We start from the raw sequence: 20,000 nt of genomic DNA, 5'->3' as shown, positions 1-20,000 counted from the left end.
GGGACAAACATTTGCAAAGACAACAACGGTGGCTGCCAACAGCTCTGCCTTTTCCGTGGCAACGGGCAGCGCACCTGCGCCTGTGCCCACGGCATGCTGGCGGAAGACGGGAGCAGTTGCCGCGACTACGAAGGCTACCTGCTATACTCGGAGCGCACCATTTTAAAGAGTGTCCACCTATCGGACGAAAGCAACCTAAACGCGCCCATCAAACCGTTCGAGGACCCGGAACACATGAAGAACGTCATCGCCCTCACATTCGACTACCGCGGGGGCGGCGGGAAAGGCGCCAACCGCATCTTCTTCAGCGACATCCACTTCGGCAACATCCAGCAGATCAACGACGACGGCTCCGACCGCAAGACCGTGGTGGAGAGTGAGTATGAAACCTCCACCCACAGATCCAGCCACCTTCCTCACGCCCACTGTCACCACCACAACCTATGCCACATATTCGAGGGCTTCATAGTACCTCTCAACCATTTTACCTCATCAGAAACTCCCTCATGAAATGGGAGGAATGTTCTCTGAGTACACAATATCATTTACAGCCTAGGGCCCTGAATGATCACATCATTCATGTTTTGTATTGCTTCTACAGTATGATAGCCTGAACATGTTTATGCATAGCCATTTAATGTCATAATTTAGTTATATACTGTAGCAAAAGGAAATGACACATTCCTCTGACTCACGTTTGACACAAATGTCAGATCAAAGCCTTTCAATTCTAGTTATTCTGTATTACAGCGGTGTTGACAGCAGCTGAACTGTCTCTGACATGCTGAGAAGTGAACTGTCATTGGCTGGCATATTTAACAAGTTGAAACAACACCCAAATAAGAAATTGTGCACTTTTACTGCCTCATTCTGCTACTGGCGACCATTTTGTCCTCCTTCAAGTGTGGCAGGAGGGCCAAATTGGTGCTGTCCTATACTAAAGTCAGGGAACTACCATTCTGAGAAATATTTGCCCACCATCATCAGGATCATGCAGTCACCTCACCCTGTACAGTTCCACAATCTTCCAAAGTTACGGAGGGACAAAGGGCCAGTCACCCTCCACAGTTACCCTCCCACAGACACACACACACACACACACACACTTTCTCTCTCCCCACATAAAAGTCACAGTCAGTAGTGTTGACACTACAAAGCCACTCAGTCACCCACCCCCCGACACTCGTGTGGCTTTAATTAACACATAACTGGAAGGGTTCAAAGCAGCAGCAGGAAAAATCTCTTCGGCTGTCCAACCACCACACATAAGAAGAAAAATCCTCAGCTTAGCATTTTTTTTAAACTCTGAATCGCTTTTGAAAGCCTCTTTTTTCCCCTCAGCACTTTTGAAAACAAACTCAAACCGCTCAGTGTGTCCCACTGGGGGAATATAAACAGCAAGGGATGGCAATTTCTTTGGTTCAGCAAGGAATCAAAACAGAGGTAGTTTCTCAATATTTATTTCAAAAAATATCCAGAGACACTGGCCGAAATGGAGGCCATCACAACTTATCTTCTGTAGTACAAGACTTTTGGAAAAAAGAGTTATGATTACCAATAGACACGTTACTCAGATAAGTGAGTTGCTTGTCTTCCATCAAAGGGCTTTCGGTCCTATAGATAGCCTTGAAAAGCAGTTATGTTCCCTTTATGTTGAAAGCAGTACTGAAGTCATCATTTTGACACAACCCCTTTTGAAGTGCTCATCCAATGAACAAGCTAATTGCATTACTTGCTTGCCCTGTGGTGAAGTGCCTCGCTCAAATAGAACTTTGATTACAGCTCACCTGCCTGCAACACAACATAACCTCTGATTACTGTTCTGTCTGCTCAAATTTCATTTGACCCAAAAAATGGGATGAGCATTAATGCAAGACCCTGGAGTCATACAGAAGATGGAGAATGAGAGTCTCAGTAAGTCTTTGTGTGTCCTGTGGACCATAATATCACATGCTCACAATGAGTATTTCCCTTCAGCAAGTTGACTTGTCTTGTGCAAATGCTAAGAACTACTTGCCGGGTAATCCTGTTCGAAACATGATGGAAGGCCCGTGGTTGGACCCTCCTGCTTGCTCAGAGCGGTGTTGGGTGGCTGGCCCAGCTCTACCGCAGGCTCTGGAGATCTGACGGATTCCCTGACCCTCCCAGGACACCTCCTCCTCCAGGGTCTCCTCCCCTGGAACACCTCCAGAAGGTCCTTCCGGAACTTGCTGGACAGGAAGACATAGAGCACAGGGTTGGCGATGGTGGAGGAGGCGGCGGCCATGCGGGCGAAGATGGCGAGAGCCTCGAACCGAGCCGAGCCGTCCGCCGTCCGCCCCACCAGGCAGAACATGAGGATGTAGGACGGCAGCCAGCAGAGCGTGAAGGCCAGCACCAGCAGGGCCGAGGTCCGGGTCACTCGTGTCTGGTAGAGCTCCAGCCGGTTCTCTGTGGCCGGGTGGCGCTTCCTCCGTGCCAGGAAGCCGTAGATCTGACCGTACGTCACCACTATGACGGTCAGAGGCAGGGCGAAGGCCAGGACGAAGTGGGAGATGGAGTAGGCTAACTGCCGCCGGATGTCGGCCAGGAAAGCAAAGCAGTATAACGGACCTGTGGAGCCCACCACGCGGAAGGCCAGTTGGGGAGCGGCCAGGGCAACCGCTGGTACCCAGAGCACTGCCACCGCCAGCCGGAGCCGCCCCTGCCTCCGCCAGAGGTAGGCCGAGGTTGGCCGCACTACTGTCAGGTAGCGGGTAACAGCCAAGGCTGCCAGGGTGAAGACACTGGCGGCGGAGCAGGTCACACCCATGAAACTGACAATCTTGCAGAGGGGTTCGCCAAAGGGCCAGCGGCCCAAGGCCGTGGCGGCTGTGTGGAAGGGCAGGCAGGTTAGCAGCAGCAAGTCGGCCACACTCAGAGCCAGGAGAAGGGTGTCGGTCCCTGGTGGAGGCCGCCCTCCAGCTCTCCTGTACCGTCCTGTGAGGATGATGATCACCAGGCTATGTCCAACCACCCCTGTTACCATAATTAGGGAGTCCAGGATCGGCAGCAGCACCTGCTCCATCTGCCACTCCCCTTCTCCTGTCCTGTTCCCAAGCAACTCCTTACCATCAACCATGGAGAACTAGTGGTGACTCAAATCACTCAACTGATAACAACGGTGCCAAGTGAAATCAGTTATTGCGATTGTCTCAGGCTTGGCTTGGACTCTGATAATGTCCTGCTTCACTGATAGGCTTAAGTAGTTTACAGTTGATCACATGGTTTTCACCTTTGTAGTGTCGAGTATTTACTTTCCACCTTTAATGTTAACGGTTTCTCTTAAATTCCAACGTAAGCATTTGTCTTCTTGTTGGAAGTCGCTCAAGATAAGAACGTCAAATGCCAGTAATGTAAGCGATCAATGGAAAACTGCGGCTGCGATACTGACTCAAACAAGACCGTGAAGATTGGACTCCCTCTATGTTATGTTCCTTTAGGCAGCATCATCATTACTTACACTAATTTATTTCCTGCTGTCAGAAAAGTACTTGACTAATACCCCCACTAATTATGTCACAGGTTTAGGGTTAACAGTTTGGGGTGGACAAGGTGATTTCATTGTGATGTTCCATCTTCCCAGGCTTTAAAATCGCCAGCCCCCCTCCCTTCAGGTGTCTGCCTCTGTTCTCTCGTCCATATGTATTTCTTAGCTATCGATTGTTCATTTCCTTTAAGCAAGGTTAAGGTATGAAGTCCTCTCTCATTAGAGAAATAATGACCAAGTATAAATCCTTCCAGCAATCACTGGGCAAAGGTTGCGGAATATGAGTCCTTATGACATGAGTTTCTGAGTACATGATCTTGGAACATCGCCGATACCAGTTTCCCAAATATTTGAATAAACTTTTTAGTCGGTGGCAATCAAGACAACTATCACTTTCTGGCTGTTATTGATTTTCCAAAAGGAAGTAGCATGGTCCAAGTGATTCCCCAGGACTTGCACCGTTCATCTCTCCACAAAAGAGATGTCGACACCACTCGAAGTCCAGTTTTTTTCCTCAGATGCCAGGAGTTGAGCTGTCCTTCCCTCTGGTTAGACAAGACGGAAGGCTCCTACCTCAGTGTTTGAATCCCCACTGATCTTAAATACATTCCCAATGCACGGAAAGTGGCGGTACCCTATAAAGAAGAGTAGAGTAGTAGAGTCCTCGAGAAACAACCGGTCTGCAGCTCCCTTTCTCTGATGGTGTTCTCATTCTCCCGTTCGATCTGCTGTGCTCCGTACTATCAGTAAGGTCTGCCTGTTCCAGTACTGCCCATGGGAGGTCTTCACTGATTAACCAGTGCTGTATTTATCTTATTCTTCTGTTTGCACTGCTTTGCAATCCCTGCTCTGGTGAATCTCCCAGGAATGTTGGGGCTGGCCGCACTCCAGGGAACCTGAAGTCAGTAGCTCACACAAGGAATTGTTAACTATTTGTTATCTTAAAAACAGTTGTTCAAGTGAGTATGTCACTCGGCTCGAAATGCGTGGCTCATTGCCCCTTCTCAACTCCACTCCGCACCCCTTGCAACCTTTACATCTGACGAGAGGTAATAATTGACTTTTACCAGAGTGCACATGCTTGCCTGGAGTGTCCAGCCTTTTTATCATTGTGAGATTACAGCAATAAAAAACAAAGTGCCTTTAGTGGCGAATAAAGAGTGGAGCGATCGCAAGCAGGCGCTTTCTCAAGAGCTCATAAATTCTGCTTTCAGCGTCTGCTGCTGCAGGCAGGGGATGAGTGACTGAGTGAAGAGAGACCGGTAAAGCAAAAATATCGCGACAAAGGTCTTGTTTTTATTGCCAAATTACGGAGAACGGTAGCTGCAGATTTAAGTCAACTAAATAATTCTGCATTAGTACATTCTCCCTAATTGAGTACCTTGTATGGAACGTGTCTGCTATTCTAAATATAACGGCCTTTTCAAAATTGTTCAATATTAGGCCAACAAAGGACTGTGCTCAGAAAGGTTAGCTGGGTGCTTAAAAAGCATAGACACTGGAAGTGTATGTTTTTCCCTCAAAGTACACACGTTTTCATAATTACATTTGCTTTATTATTTAGACTACATAATGAGCAAGTAAGCCCTGTTTGCAAAATGTTACTTTCTACTTACGTTCTAATGTTTAAATTTAATTGAAGACCTGCTGTCCCCTTGTGAACCTTTGTGAGGAATATTCAAGAAACAAGCCTCATGCAGACATCTTTAGGCAAATACGGGCTGTGTCATACATAGGCCTACGTGTTTTGGCCTATACTGCATTATACCATGTCCTTTCCATTCATTTTAAAACTGCAGCTTATTTACTTAGCCAGACAACCTTATCCATCATGATGTATTGTTCAGTTCTTAGAGTTTACAACCTCCCACATGTACTAAATCATAAATCGTGAGAGCACTTGCTGAACCCACTTAAATCAAGTTGTTTTTCATATATTTTTCATAATTCTCCTCAGTGGGTTGTAATGACACTGTACGATTAATCACTCTTATGAACAGTTCCATGTTTTATTTACTATGAACAAATTAATAACAAAGTTGTCTAGGAGCATGAGCAAAGTGTGGTGAAATATGAAATACTTTTTACAATAGTTCTGTAATTTGATACATTTTAAACACAAGATAATTGTTATGCTATATAGAGTTGGATGTCACTTGGAGTATCTTACTCAAGGGTATAACCAAGATTTGCCTCTTTTTTCTTGTTCTTTTTTAACCTTGAGACATAACATAAATGTTTAAAAATGTACACTTTGGGGAAGTAAAAAGTCCATGTGAAAAATGGCAATATGAAAGTTTTCTGGCACACCGAGACCATTCTGTCTCCAGACCACAACAGTTTAACCATCTGCCCTTGCTTGCTGCAGCAATATTGAACAAAACAGCCAAATGTGACCCCACTGTCTCGCATTTCTTTGCCATCTTGTTTATCCCCAGTTGCCCAGAGTACAAAAATCTAAAAAACATTAAAAAATAAATGGTGGTACTACTTAAATATAAATCATACCTAAATCATACATCTCCAGATCTGTAATTCAGACTCCTGCCTGGATATAATTCAAATCGGTCAACAATTCATTTTTGTTGTTTTGTTTTGTTTTGTTTTGTTTAGGCAATTTTCTGATTACAGAACATAAAGGTATCAGGAGCAAGTAATATATTTTACAAGACTGAGGACATCTTTATACTTTGAAAGATGTTTCTGTTGTGGAATCTAGACTTGGCCCAAAGGTGCATGATTGCATCCCACAGAGGATTTCTTCTCATCTATAGAGAAACTTGGCTCCGTGTGTATCTGGCTCTATGTTCCCACACCACCTTTGGAGGTGGCGTGGGAAGCATCTGAGACACTTTCACACCTCAGCAGGTTGTCTCCCCCAATGGTGTAAAGAGACAAGGTGTCACTTTAGTTTACTGTTGTTATCACCGTCAAATTATTTCTCAGTGAATGCCACAAATGTGTTCTTTCATATGGCGTTTGACCCCACATATACCCGGCATACCTTTGAAGCTATGACCCGTTAATTACGATGAGGATAAAATCAAGTGAGGATCGTGTTAAAAAAGAAAAACGGCTATTTTTATTAGTGTTAAAAACGCTTCTCTTCCGTTGCGCTGTCTCCGGAATGACACATCGGCGTGAATTACGCCATCTGTGGGGAAGGGAATTAGCGTGTGCGCGGTCAGCTGTGAAACGAGGGGAAGACACCGGCTCTTTTAGCTTGGCCTGGGAGCAGTGGGCCTGCCAGGCCCTCGCCTGGCGGGCACTTAATTCCCAGTGTTACGCAGTCTGTTCTCCGCTCTTGGCTGCCTTTCACAGCGCAGAGTTAGCGGCTGGTGGCGGAGGGTAAGCGCGGGGCCTGTTCCTGGGCTTACTGTCTGGAGGAACCGAGCAGGCATAGAACATTCACTGCTCCTACGTGAAAGCTTAGGAGGCGTGCAAATCCCTCACGCTCGGCAGGAGGTCCGCCTCTATTAGCAACGCCAGTGAGGGGGTGAGGGGAGGGGGGGGTCTGAGGGTGGGAAGAAGCAGTTATTGTGATGCGCATACATGCTACCCCAAGATGAAAACCCCTCACAGCATCCACCACCAACTGCTGCGTGACTTGTGTAGTTTCCCACCGAGTCTGTGACTGCAGTCCAGCAGGGGTCTATGCTGTTGATATGACTCAACTCATATCTCTCTCTCTCGCTCTCTCGCTCGCTCCCTCTCTCTCTCTCTCTCTCTCTCTCTCTCTCTATCTCCCTCCTTCTCTCTACCTCCTCCTCTCTGCAGATGTGGGTTCGGTCGAAGGGCTGGCCTACCACCGAGCCTGGGACACCCTGTACTGGACCAGCTACACCACCTCCACCATCACCCGTCACACGGTGGACCAGGGCCGCTGGGGCGCCTACGACCGCGACACCGTGGTCACCATGTCCAGCGACGACCACCCGCGGGCCTTCGTGCTAGACGAGTGCCAAGAGTGAGTACTGCCGGGTTGCTTTGCAGGGTCAGTGTGAACCATACCAGGTAGACTTGGTTTTGTAGATAATTGGGTGCCATGTCCATCTAAAGCCCCGTTTCTCAGTGTAGCAATGCACACCAAAGTCGATTTGAATCCAGGGAGGGGAGGTTTCAGTTGGCAGGGTTTCCTCTGTCTTCCCACACAGCGCCCCCTCTGGTGGATCGGGTGCCTGCAGTCTCCCTTTGCCGCCTGCATAAGCTGCCTGCTTCGCCAGTGCAGTAGTGGCATAGCTGCTATTAAAGGACAATGTAGTGAGAGGCAGTGGCTGGCTGTATGATTCACCCACGCCTGCTGAGCTCAGCTCTGTTAAAATTGATTGAGGACATTACAGCAACAGAGCAATTTTGTTAATGCCATTGGGTACTCCAGATTTTGGGTGATACATTTTTCATGTCAAATTTGTAGCTATACATACATTTATACTAGTTATACTATACATCAAAGTTATAGTTTCCATCAATAGGGACCAGAGTTCTCTGGTTCTGTGAGGCGCAAGTTTCTGTAATCCATGTTGTTACATCTCTCTTTCATTTTTCTTTTTCTCTATCCCCCTTTTTTCCTTGCTTCTTCTCCGAACCCCTTCATCTGTCTCTCCACCCCCCCCTCACACAGCCTGATGTTCTGGACCAATTGGAACGAGCAGTCTCCCAGCATCATGCGAGCCTCCCTGTCAGGCGCCAACGTGCTGGTGATCATCGGCAATGACATCCGCACGCCCAACGGCCTGGCCATCGACCACCGGGCCGAGAAGCTGTACTTCTCCGACGCCACGCTGGACAAGATCGAGCGCTGCGAGTACGACGGCTCGCACCGCTACGTGAGTCACCCCGGCGACGCCCTGCGCCCCATGGCCGGCAGAACAAGCCTTTATTCGCGGTGATGTTTCGCACTAGCGGAGTCGTGTCTCACGAGTCCTGCCCGCATGCGCCCCCTGCAGGTGGTGTTGAAGAACGAGCCGGTGCACCCCTTCGGGCTGGCCGTCTACGGCGACTACATCTTCTGGACCGACTGGGTTCGCAGAGCCGTCCTCCGGGCCGACAAGTACGTGGGCGGAGACATGAAGGTCCTGCGGGCCGACATACCCCAGCAGCCAATGGGCATCGCCGCCGTGGCCAATGACACCAACAGCTGTGAGTTTCAATTGTTCCTTTGATAAATGACTTGTCAAGGCTTTCGCCGAGGCTGCCCAGACTGACTAATCTGTTAAAAGATTTCCTAATCCATCACACAATCCAGCGGCTGTGCGTTTCCTGATTATTGTTCCTTAGTCAAACGGCTTTTGTTAGAGGCTTTCTGATCCGTCCCAGGATGCACTGGGATTGAGCATGAGGGGTTAAATAGTGTCGTTTCTCTCTCCCGACGTCCCCATTGGAGGGGGTTGCGGGGTGTTTTCTGTGCTGGAGGCAGGCATGCTGTCTCTCTCTCTGCAGCTGTCCTGTGGGAAGAGTCCAGATAATTAAGTGACAGAAGCAATTTGAGTGTGCGAGAGAGCTGGAATGAGCTTCCGACACCTGGGGCTCTGGAGCACCTGAGACCCGACCGGTTCTTCTGACAGCTCTCACTATCTGTGCCCCCTCTCACCATCTCTATCCCACAGTCCCATGTCCTTCTCTTTCTATCTCTCCTTTTTACTTATTCCCCCGTTTATATCTCCAAGTCCTTCATTTTGTTTGCCGTCTCGCTTTCTAGCTTTCTTGGCCTCCTCTCCTCTTCCCTTCTTCCCTATCCCCATTCATGTCTCTCTCTATCTCCCTGTCTCCCTCTCTCTTTACCTTTTTAACTGTCTCTGTTCCTATCCTCCTTCTTTCCTCATGTCCTCTTTCCCCCTTTTCACTCTTACCGCCTCTCCCTGATTTTTCTCTCACTCTTTTGTCAATTCTCTCTTTCTTTCACTCCTATTCCCACGGTCCCCCTTTCCACTCTCACTCTCACTCACCATCCTGACTTACCCGCCCACACCAGGTGTCCCTTCACGTGGAGAGGGGTACTGCTGGTCCAGTCCCACTCTCACTCTCACTCACCATCCTGACTTACCCTCCCACACCAGGTGTCCCTTCACGTGGAGAGGGGCACTGTTGGTCCAGTCCCACTCAGAGCCCGTCGGGTCACATTAATGTCCAGACAGGAGAGCGCTGTGTTAGTGCCACTCCACCGTGTCCCCCGCCCGCCTGTCACAGAGGATCAGGTCTGACACAAGCAGCAGGCCTCAGTGTGACTTCCTCCCCACCGCCGCACCGCTCACTCCGAAACGCCCCCGCAGCAGAGAGCGCACGCAAAACAAGTCCCGCTCCCCTCTTACCCACATGCCCCGATACAGGAGAGCTCAGCTGCCTCATTCTGCTTCAGCCTCTTAATCTCAGCAGGGAGTTCCACCCCCCAAGAATCCAATAATTAAATATGTCATTTATTACTTTTTATACGCTTAGAATCAACTGCAGAGAGGTAACCAGGGACTTTTGTGCCTGACAAATTCTTTCTAATTTCTTTTTCTTAACCCACTTCCCTGTTCACCCCCCATTAATGCCTGAATTAAATCAACACTTGTCCTTTACTTTGACTTACAAATAAATTGCATTATCCTTTTTTCATCACAGACATAATTTGGCCATTTAAGTAAAGTGTGAATCTGCCCCCACTGTTGATGCGAAGATGAAAAACGTAGCTCTTGTATTTGTCAAGACTGATGTTAGGGTGAGCTGATTAAAGTCAGCCTGATGAATATTTCTATGGACACAGGGGGCGAAAAGGTTGAGAAGCCCTGGTTCTGGTGACCTGTTGTGTAAGTGTGTACGTGAGGAAAGCGCTCAACGTGCCTTCGCCCAGCAGGTGAATTCTCCCCTTGTCGGGTGAACAACGGGGGCTGTCAGGACCTGTGCCTGCTCACCTCTGATGGGAGGGTCAACTGTAGTTGCCGCGGAGACCGCAAGCTGATGGAGGACAGCACCTGCACCGGTGAGGAAGCTGACCTGGTAGTGAGTGAGGGAGGGAGGGAGGGATGTGTGCAGTAAGCCGCTTAAGGGCTTGCAGCAAACCCTGGGAAAGTACTTGTTTGTACATACCGTGCTTTTGGCAGTGAGTTGTTTACTTGCTTCCCGAAGAACACAAAATATTTCGAGAACCTGAGATTCCCATTTGGGTGAAAGATAACATTATTATGAGAACATTCCCCCAAGCTGTTTTGAAGATATTTATGGTTACAAACAAGTTTTCTTAGTGGTGGTACCGTTGTGCTGAATTTTATGGAAGGTAATATTCTCTGAATAATCCGGAGTTTTGAATTTTCAGATTTGGTGAACATTGCTCTTCCCTAAACATACACATACACATAAACATACACAATTGCATGGAATAACTTCTTGCAGCGTTCATCCTAAATTAAAAATAACTTTCAAGGCACAACCAGGAAACCATGTCGGGAGTATTTACCAAAACGTTCTGGAGCTGTTTTGGGAATCAGCAATTGCTAGCTGTTATTACTGTATGTCCAGCAAAACATCTATCCAGGGTTAAATATCAAAGCCATGCTGCCTGCACCTCTTGGTGTTCTGCAGTGTTCTGCAGTGTGCTGTGCTAACAGATGAGACGTGAGGTTTTTCAAGATTTCCTGTTTCCGTTCCTCCCGACAGCTCTGAACACCACGTGTAACAGCATCGACGAGTTCGAGTGCGGGAATGGCGACTGCATCAACTACAGCCTGACCTGCGACGGCATGGCGCACTGCAAGGACAAGTCGGACGAGAAGCAGTCCTACTGCGGTGCGTTACCTGACATTGGGCTCTCGACTGTTGTTTCTGCGTGAGGAATTGTGTGTCTGGGAGAGTAGGCGAGTGTCTGTATGCCTGGGATAGAGAAAGAATGAGTGTGTTTGTTTGTGTGAGAGAGACAGTGCTGCCTGTCCCAGCGATTGCAGTATTCCCTAATGTGTCCTTGCCACAAGCCTATAATGCGAATAATGAAATGGGCTATTTGGAGCCCCATCCGCCCTGAGAACACAATGAAGCAGAAACTCCAGACACTTCTGTAAAATCCCTGCTCTCTCTCTCTCTCCCGTCTTCAGCCAACCGCGTGTGCAAGAAAGGCTACAGACGCTGCATCAACGGCCGCTGCATCGCCCACCGCTTCTGGTGCAACTCCATGGACGACTGCGGGGACAACTCGGACGAGCTGCCCTGCAATGGTGAGAACCAGACCCCCCGTCCCCCGCCCCCCCCCCCCAGTCCCGGTCCCTCCGCTTCTTGATGCGGTGTCGCTCTGAGCCGCTGTGACATCACCGTTGTGCTGTCTCGCAGCGACCCTGTGCACCGCGGAGGAGTTCCAGTGCCGAAACGGAGGCTGCATCTCCAACTCCACCCGCTGCAACCAGGTGGTGGACTGCGACGACGCCAGCGATGAGATGAATTGCCGTGAGTGCGCCCCAGAGCCCCAGACTCCGGCTGGGTGAAAAGAGTGTTTCCAATGTGTCCCCCAACCCGAAGGGGGCCATAATGTAATAATGTTCCCAAGATTAATGGCTTTAAGTCCGCCAGACCAAAGGGGGAGATACTGTAATTGTGTTTCCAAAATAAACTGCTTTAAGTCCTCCAGGCCACAGGAGGCGATAATGCTCCTGTTACGTATTTACTGTCGCGTGTGACCCTCCCGCAGCTCCCACTGATTGTTCCAGCTACTTCCGTCTGGGAGTGAAGGGTTTGTCGTACCAGAAGTGTGAGTTCACCACTTTCTGCTACGACACGTCATGGCTGTGCGATGGGTCCAACGACTGCGGAGACTTCTCTGATGAGAGAAACTGTCCAGGTGAGACACAGCCCCACTCCCACACAGCCCCACTCCCACACAGTCCCACACCCAGAGCATGCACGCGCCTCTGTGCTCCCCATTGATTTAGTTTTTCTGCACTGTCATGAGACATATTGGATCATCAGCACTGCTGGCTTCTAGTGTTCATTGCCCCTGAGATGCAGGGATTTTTTCCTTCTTACGGCATGAATAATGTCCTGCTGTTGCCTAACAATTTTACCAAGGTACACAAAAAAGAATTTAAGTAGGCTTCAGAAGTTAAGCTTCGACTTTGTTAAAAATGAGAAGAGGCGTGAGACAGCAGGTAAGGTTCATATTACGATCAGTCTGCAGTGTTTCCTGATTCGGTTGTGTCTGGATCTCTTTCCTCTTGCAGAAAAGAAGAAGACCAAGTGCCCCGTGAACTTCTTTGCCTGCCCCAGTGGCCGCTGCATCCCCACAAGCTGGACCTGCGACAAGGAGAACGACTGTGAGAACGGGGCAGACGAGACACACTGCGGTCAGTGGAACGACTGTTACACCCAGCCATGCACACACTCATACCCCACACTCTCTTACCCCACACTCTCTTACCCCACACATTCATACCCCGCACTCTCTCACCCCACACATTCATACCCCGCACTCTCTCATACCCCACACTCTCTCTTACCCCACGCACTATCATACTCCACACACACTCCTACCCCACACTCTCTTACCCCACGCTCTCTCATACCTCACACACTCTCTTACCCCACACTCTCTTACCCCGCACACTCATACCCCACACACTCTCATACCCCACACACTCTCATACCCCACACACTCTCAGACCCCACACACTCTCATACCCCACACACTCTCATACCCCACACTCTCTCATACCCCACACACTCTCATACCCCATACACACTCATACACACTCATACCCCACACACTCATACCCCACACACTCATACCCCGCACACTATCATACCCCATACACACTCATACCCCACACACTCATACCCCGCACGCTATCATACCACATAACACATGCTCTCTTACCCAGCACGCTCTCTCTCTACCCCACACCTTTTTACGTTTCCAATTTCATCTGATCATCACTCACACCTGTGCTATTGTTCCTTCTGTTAAACTTGATATCAAAAAATATTTTGCCCTTTTAACCTCATTTTGGTTGTATGTGTAACTGGATCGTAGTGATACTTTTTTATTGTGCTATTGCCATTGTCTCAAGAATATACATCATGTCCCATATCCTATCAAGGTTTGTTGGGTGTGAATAGTGTGGTGTACAGGTGTGAGGACCGCTCCGCTCTCTCTCTCTCCCACGCAGACAAGTTTTGCACGGCCACGCAGTTCGAGTGCGGTAACCACCGCTGCATCTCTGACCGCTGGGTCTGTGACGGGGCGGACGACTGCGGGGACGGCACGGACGAGGACAGCCGCTGCAGTGAGTATCTCCCGCGCGTTTCCCGGCCCAGTTTACTGTTCAACACAAGCACCATAATGTGCCCCTGACCGCAACAGTGGTGCACATTAATGCAGGGGTCTTACTGAGCTGTGGTCGCCAGTGAAAGACAACCCATGTGATCTTGAAGGGAAAATGGTGGTCACCCTGTCTCCGCCCCTTTCCCATTCTGCGAAAAACAGCCCTTTGGGCAATTACAGACAGATCTGTAAACATGTAAACATGCACCTGTCGTACAATATTTACACCTTAATTAATTAGCACTTTCATTTGTTAATGAGCAGTTATTTCATAATTGATGCTCTTGTCATACAAACAAATACATTTAAATAGCGGTGACAAGTCATTTCATCACAAACAAAAAACAGAAAGAAGGAAAGGAGATTCAGTATGAACCTTGGACTTTAAAACTGGTCGTCCTCGAACTGGCGACGATGACCTCATCCTGCTTTGGAATGTGTGGATATAAAGGGAAAAAATCAATAGCAAGAGGCATGCAGAATGAAGCCAGCACCTCTTCTGTCAACACCCGCCCCCTTCCTCCCCCTCCCCTGCAGAAAACAAGACTTGCAGCCCTGAGGCGTTCCAGTGCCCTGGCACCCACCTGTGTGTCCCCCAGCGCTGGAAGTGTGACGGGGACAAGGACTGTCCCGACGGCGGTGACGAGAGTGTCAAGGCTGGATGCGGTGAGCCCCTCCCTTCCCCGGTTACCTGCCCAGTGTGGTGAGGTTAGGGTTGTGGTGTTGTTAGGGTTGTGGTGTTCAGTGAGCGGATATCGCACTGTAGGCTTTGGAGTGCTCATGACCCATCTGCAGCAGTTTGTATGGTGTGTGGTCTCTGTGTTTTAGGGGTTTTTTATGAAAAAAGAAATATGACGATGAGCGTTATAATAATTGACAGCTCTCTTTTGGAAATATATATGTGTGTGTGCGTGCGTGCGTGCGTGTGTGTGTGTGTGTGTGTGTGTGTGTGTGTGTGTGTGTGTGTGTGTGTTCCCTGCCTATTCTTGATTTTGAACATTTTCCCTCTTCCTTGCAGAACTCGTCTAGCACAGAAATAGTTGTGTCCTTGCATGCACTGCATGTTCGACATCTCCCCACAGATTTTCAATAGTTTTAAATCTGGGAACTGTGACAAAAAACTTTCGTCTTTCTTTCCTGCGAATATTTCAGTTTATTTTGAGGCCTTAACATGAAAGACATGAAGCCAAATTTTATTTGAGCTGTAACGTTCTTTTCAACGTGAGCATCCTTCTTCTGATACCAAGCCATCAGAAGAAAAGTGTGCCTTCCAGTGTAGACATAATGTTGGGGACATCAGCTACACAGTGTTTTGGTCTCATCTGACCACAGCGCCAGGTCCCAATCATTACATTACATTACATTATTGGCATTTGGCAGACGCTCTTATCCAGAGCGACGTACAGTTGATTAGACTAAGCAGGAGACAATACTCCCCTGGAACAATGCAGGGTTAAGGGCCTTGCTCAAGGGCCCAACAGCTGTGCGGATCTTATTGTGGATACACCGGGATTAGAACCACCAACCTTGCGTGTCCCAGTCATTTACCTTAACCACTACGCTACAGGCCGCCCCCAATCAAAGTTCAGCATTGTTCCCACGATAACTAAAATTGAGCTTTCTGGTCACGCACACCTGTGGTGGCCGAAAGCTAAAAGCCCCACCAGGAACTCAAACTCAAACGCAATGAATCTTTCAGTCAGCCAACGATTGCCAGCGTACCTCAAAATCAACCAACGGGTGTTCAGAGGAGAGAGGTGAAGGTTAACTATGAAATAAACTGAGATGTCAAGGACTTCTGCACATGCCATGTTCACTTTAGTTTGTTATTTTTAAAGAGCTCTTTAGCTCTGCCCTGGAAGTCTACATTTAGTGCATAATTGAGGTCTCTGGAAACAGTGAAGCAGGACTAGAAGATGAAGCTCATTAAACCCCAAGCTGAGTTTAAATGTTTTGGCATGCAGATATAGCAACTGATCCTTAAAAGCTTGCTGGAGACTTCCTCAATCAGTCAAATGAAATGCGTTGCTCAGTTTGAATTTTCATTCTGCGGTGTGCTTTGCTAATTTGAGTCTCATGGTAACCCACACACCCCGCCCCCAAATGGCATGAGCTGGCCGATTCAAGTGGCACAAATCCAGGAGTTGTCATCCATAAGCTGGTTTGGAAGATGTGTAGTCGAACAGCCATGAGTGCCCTTGAAGGCTTTGGCAGTGACAAACTAATGCAATGATTCAAGATTAAAGATTCAGAATGTCCTTCAAAGGCAGCTGTATGTCTCCACAGCTCAGCATAAACCATAAACAGTCAAGTACAAAACAATAAATTAAGATAAAAGTAGGCGGCTTTTTTCAGATGGTAAACAGCCATAAGAACAGGAAGTCAACTTTTGTCTGTCACAGGCAACAACACCTCCTACTGGATGGGAGATTTTGGGAACAGTATTTGTGTGGATGTTACATGTCATTGGCAATTGCTTGCCTCTAATTTTGGATGGCAGTTTTTAGGTTTTTAGTGGTGTGTTACGGCTGCTGACAGTTGCAAACTCCTCTCCTCCCTTCTCTATAGTGTTCAACAACACCTGCGAGGACAGCGAGTTCATGTGTCAGAACCGCCAGTGCATCCCCAAGCACTTCGTCTGCGACCATGACAACGACTGCGGCGATGGCTCCGACGAGTCGCCAGAGTGCGGTGAGTGCCCGGCCCGACGCGGGGGGAACGGACGGGTCCCACGGCCGCCCCAGGCAGGCCGCTTTCCCCTCTGACTTCGCCTAACCGTTCTCCCGCCCGCCCTCCTCTCTCGCAGAGTACCCCACGTGTGGGCCCAACGAGTTCCGCTGTGCCAACGGCCGCTGCCTGACCCAGGGCCGCTGGGAGTGCGACGGAGATTTCGACTGCCACGACCGCTCGGATGAGGCTCCCAAAAACCCGCACTGCACCAGCCCCGGTGAGAGAAACCCCCACCATGTGACCCGCCCTGTATTACAGCTGCTGAGAGAAACCCGCACCATGTGACCCTCCCTGTATTACAGCTGCTCTCTCGTTGTCTTGTAGCACTACTACCGCTCTTGTCTTGTAACAATACGTTTTCAGACAACCTCATAATATAATTAAAAGATATAATATCTTTTAAAATGACTCCACAGCATAATATCATTGTATTACTGTTTAATATGTGGCCTTGATTATAGCACCTCATGCTGCTATTGCATTGATTTATATTATGAATAGTTTATATAACACTACTGTTAGATTTTTTGTGTCTAATCTTGTCTGATGTCTTTTGGAGCAGAGAAGAAGTGCAACGACACGGCCTTCGTGTGTAAGAACGGGAACTGCCTGAACGAGACGCTGCTGTGCGACCGCAACGACGACTGTGGGGACGGCTCGGACGAGCTCAACTGCTTCGTCAACGAGTGTCTGAACCGCAAGCTGAGCGGCTGCTCGCAGCTCTGCGAGGACCAGAAGATCGGCTACAAGGTAGGGGCAGTGGGGGGGTCTCAACACAGGGCCCACCCGTCTGGGGGTACGCGTGGCTCCAGGAGTGGCCAGACACAAACTGACGTACATTTAAAAAATATACATTTAACCGAATGCATTGTACCCTAATGTTCCCGCAACTTTCTAGTTATTGATATACTCTGATATGCCTCGTTTATGCTTGATAGGGTTAGTTAAAAACAGTATTATTTTAACCATCACTCTGCACATAATGGTATGCTCTGGTTTGGCATCTCAAATGCTGGTAGCATTAGCCTTTACATGTGTCAATTGCGTTTTTGCAACCCCCCAAACCCAGTTCCCTAACGTGTATATGCGTGTGTATGCGTGTTTGTGTGACGCAATAGTGACCCGCGTCTCCTCTTCCCCCCCTGCAGTGCAGGTGCCTGCACGGGTTCCACCTGAAGGACGACGGGAAGACCTGCGTGGACATCGACGAGTGCACCTCCACCTACCCCTGCTCGCAGCGCTGCATCAACACCTACGGAAGCTTCCAGTGCCTGTGCGTGGAGGGCTTCCTGCAGCGGCCCGACGACCACACGGCCTGCAAGTCCACCTCCGGTGAGAACCGCCCGCCGTCGCCCTGGCAACGGAGCGCGCGCGCCAGCGTCTGCCACCGGAGCGCCCCTCTCCGAGACGCGCCGCCCCCCCCCACGCCGGCCAGCGCCAACTGCGCCATCTGCTGCTGCAGCCGCCAGATAGTGCCCCCGCCCCTCTTCATATGCCGTGTATATACTGCTTCCTGTGCCAAATAATAAACCCCTAAATACATCAGTCATCATCCACTAATGTGATGATGATGGGGACTGCCTCTGCCGCTGAAGTTGGTGGAAAACACCCACCATAACACGCTGGCTGATACTTTATAATTAGCACAGATAAACATGAATTCAACTGATGAACTATTTGAATCATTAAAAATAGTCGATAGCTATCTCATGAAAATTTAACTGGGATATTTAAGAAGCAATTATGTGTTTTAAACTTAATTCTGTATGTTTAATTTCTTATTTTAACCCTGTGTGGAATTTCTTCCTGCTTTCTTTTTTTCTCCATCTTCCCCTCTCTCCCTCCTTCCCTCCTGGCAGAGGAGGAGCCATTCCTCATCTTTGCTAACCGCTACTACCTGAGGAAGCTGAACCTGGACGGCTCTAACTACACCCTGCTAAAGCAGGTGAGGCCTGAGGACAGTCTGAGCGTTGTTATTGGTGCTGCCACCTATGAACCAATCAAAACGCACATCGCTGCAGGGAGAGAAACCACTCCGCTGCCACCATTCAGAACAGGGTGGCAGTTAGATGCGTGACAAGCATATCGTGCTGCATCCTGCCTCAAGGCAGTTGAGTGCTAACCGCTTATATCTGCTTGTGTGTGCGTGTCTGTGTGTGTGACAGGGACTGAACAACGCGGTTGCCCTAGACTTTGACTACAGGGAGCAGATGATCTACTGGACAGACGTGACCACACAGGGGAGCATGATCCGTCGCATGAACATCAACGGCAGCAATGTGCAGGTGGGTGTGGCCTGGTTGCCATAGTAGTTCTCAATGTTCCATTTCATAGACACACTATAGAGAGATGTTCTTTAGTATTCAGTGCACTGTCACTCAAATGCATTGATAGTTAATGTTTTATGGTACTTTTGTCAGACTCCTCTTGTGAGCACTGCACTAAGCACAGAGAAGGGCAACAAGACTGATTCCAAATATGACACATAAGTTAGATATGAGAGAAAGAAGAGGATGGCATTCTATACGTACATACATAATGTAAGAATTAGATTCTCAAAGGAGTTTAGCAGAATGACAAGTACAACATCTTAAAAATGTCACCTGGAAATGTCTTGTTTTGTTGCCCTTAGAACTTCTCCTCATTCTGTAAATATTAGTCTCTTTACAACCCTCATTTTCAATTCACTAATTTATCAATTTCACATGTCTGTCTCACCCCTGTACACACGTGACCATCTGATTGGCTCCTTTATCAGGTGCTGCACCGCACCTCTCTCAGCAACCCTGACGGATTGGCTGTGGACTGGGTGGGCGGGAACCTGTACTGGTGCGATAAGGGCCGGGACACCATCGAGGTGTCGAAGCTGAACGGGGCCTACAGGACGGTGCTGGTGAACACAGGTCTGAGGGAGCCGCGTGCTGTCGCTGTGGATGTCCGCAACGGGTGAGACGACACCCTGACTCTCCTACACACGCATGCTTGTTCAAAGATACAGCCACGCACACACGCCTGCGTGTTCAAAGATACAGCCACACACACACCTGTGCACTCATAGATTCACGCACACACACATCCATATCCACATGGCCACATCCATACAATACACCATGAATCTAGGCCCAAGGAACTGTTTTACTTCATGAATTAAGTGCTGAATAATATTAACCCTTTTAAGCCCAATATGAAGTGGCTCCACCATATCCCAAGGGGTTTTGGGTTAGTTTGAGCAAATTGAGAAAATATAGTTGTGTTTTAATAGGGGCTCAAAACAATAGTATAGCAGTCATTTTAATTTGTTGAAAAGGTATGACCTCATGTGTCATGTGCGACTCGTCAGAGCCATCGCCGCAGTCGTTGTCATGGTCGCAGTGCCACAGGGGACATTGGGACTGAAAGGGTTAATGACCAGCAGACCCTGCAGTTCAACATCACACTGCCGTACAGAACTCTGTGTGTTTTGTCCCTCACAGGTACCTG

The 20,000-nt window shown here is 48.7% G+C and overlaps 1 protein-coding gene across 4 annotated transcripts in view; it reads left to right on the top strand.

The window, feature by feature from the left end:
• Window positions 1-20,000, top strand: part of LOC133109612 (low-density lipoprotein receptor-related protein 1-like) — a 151,054-nt gene that overhangs the window by 107,787 nt on the left and 23,267 nt on the right. For 2 of the 4 annotated variants that reach the window (XM_061219017.1, XM_061219014.1), the window contains exons 41-60: window positions 2-376; window positions 7,286-7,475; window positions 8,130-8,334; window positions 8,455-8,647; window positions 10,344-10,469; window positions 11,144-11,272; window positions 11,575-11,694; window positions 11,807-11,920; window positions 12,162-12,311; window positions 12,691-12,813; window positions 13,636-13,752; window positions 14,328-14,456; window positions 16,359-16,481; window positions 16,597-16,737; window positions 17,083-17,270; window positions 17,669-17,852; window positions 18,380-18,465; window positions 18,686-18,805; window positions 19,279-19,466; window positions 19,994-20,000. The exon at window positions 19,994-20,000 is cut by the window's right edge and continues 199 nt beyond it. In XM_061219017.1, the coding sequence (XP_061075001.1) occupies window positions 2-376; window positions 7,286-7,475; window positions 8,130-8,334; window positions 8,455-8,647; window positions 10,344-10,469; window positions 11,144-11,272; window positions 11,575-11,694; window positions 11,807-11,920; window positions 12,162-12,311; window positions 12,691-12,813; window positions 13,636-13,752; window positions 14,328-14,456; window positions 16,359-16,481; window positions 16,597-16,737; window positions 17,083-17,270; window positions 17,669-17,852; window positions 18,380-18,465; window positions 18,686-18,805; window positions 19,279-19,466; window positions 19,994-20,000 (3,008 nt within the window). Of the gene's footprint in view, window position 1; window positions 377-7,285; window positions 7,476-8,129; window positions 8,335-8,454; window positions 8,648-10,340; window positions 10,470-11,143; window positions 11,273-11,574; window positions 11,695-11,806; window positions 11,921-12,161; window positions 12,312-12,690; window positions 12,814-13,635; window positions 13,753-14,327; window positions 14,457-16,358; window positions 16,482-16,596; window positions 16,738-17,082; window positions 17,271-17,668; window positions 17,853-18,379; window positions 18,466-18,685; window positions 18,806-19,278; window positions 19,467-19,993 lie in introns of all 4 variants that reach the window. The other 2 variants (XM_061219015.1, XM_061219013.1) reach the window with 1 other exon arrangement.

The sequence above is a fragment of the Conger conger genome, chromosome 14 (assembly GCF_963514075.1).
Source record: "Conger conger chromosome 14, fConCon1.1, whole genome shotgun sequence".
In the NCBI taxonomy this organism is placed as follows: domain Eukaryota; kingdom Metazoa; phylum Chordata; class Actinopteri; order Anguilliformes; family Congridae; genus Conger; species Conger conger.
The sequence above is the reverse complement of the archived record's forward strand: the minus strand, read 5'-3'. Positions and strand labels throughout refer to the sequence as shown.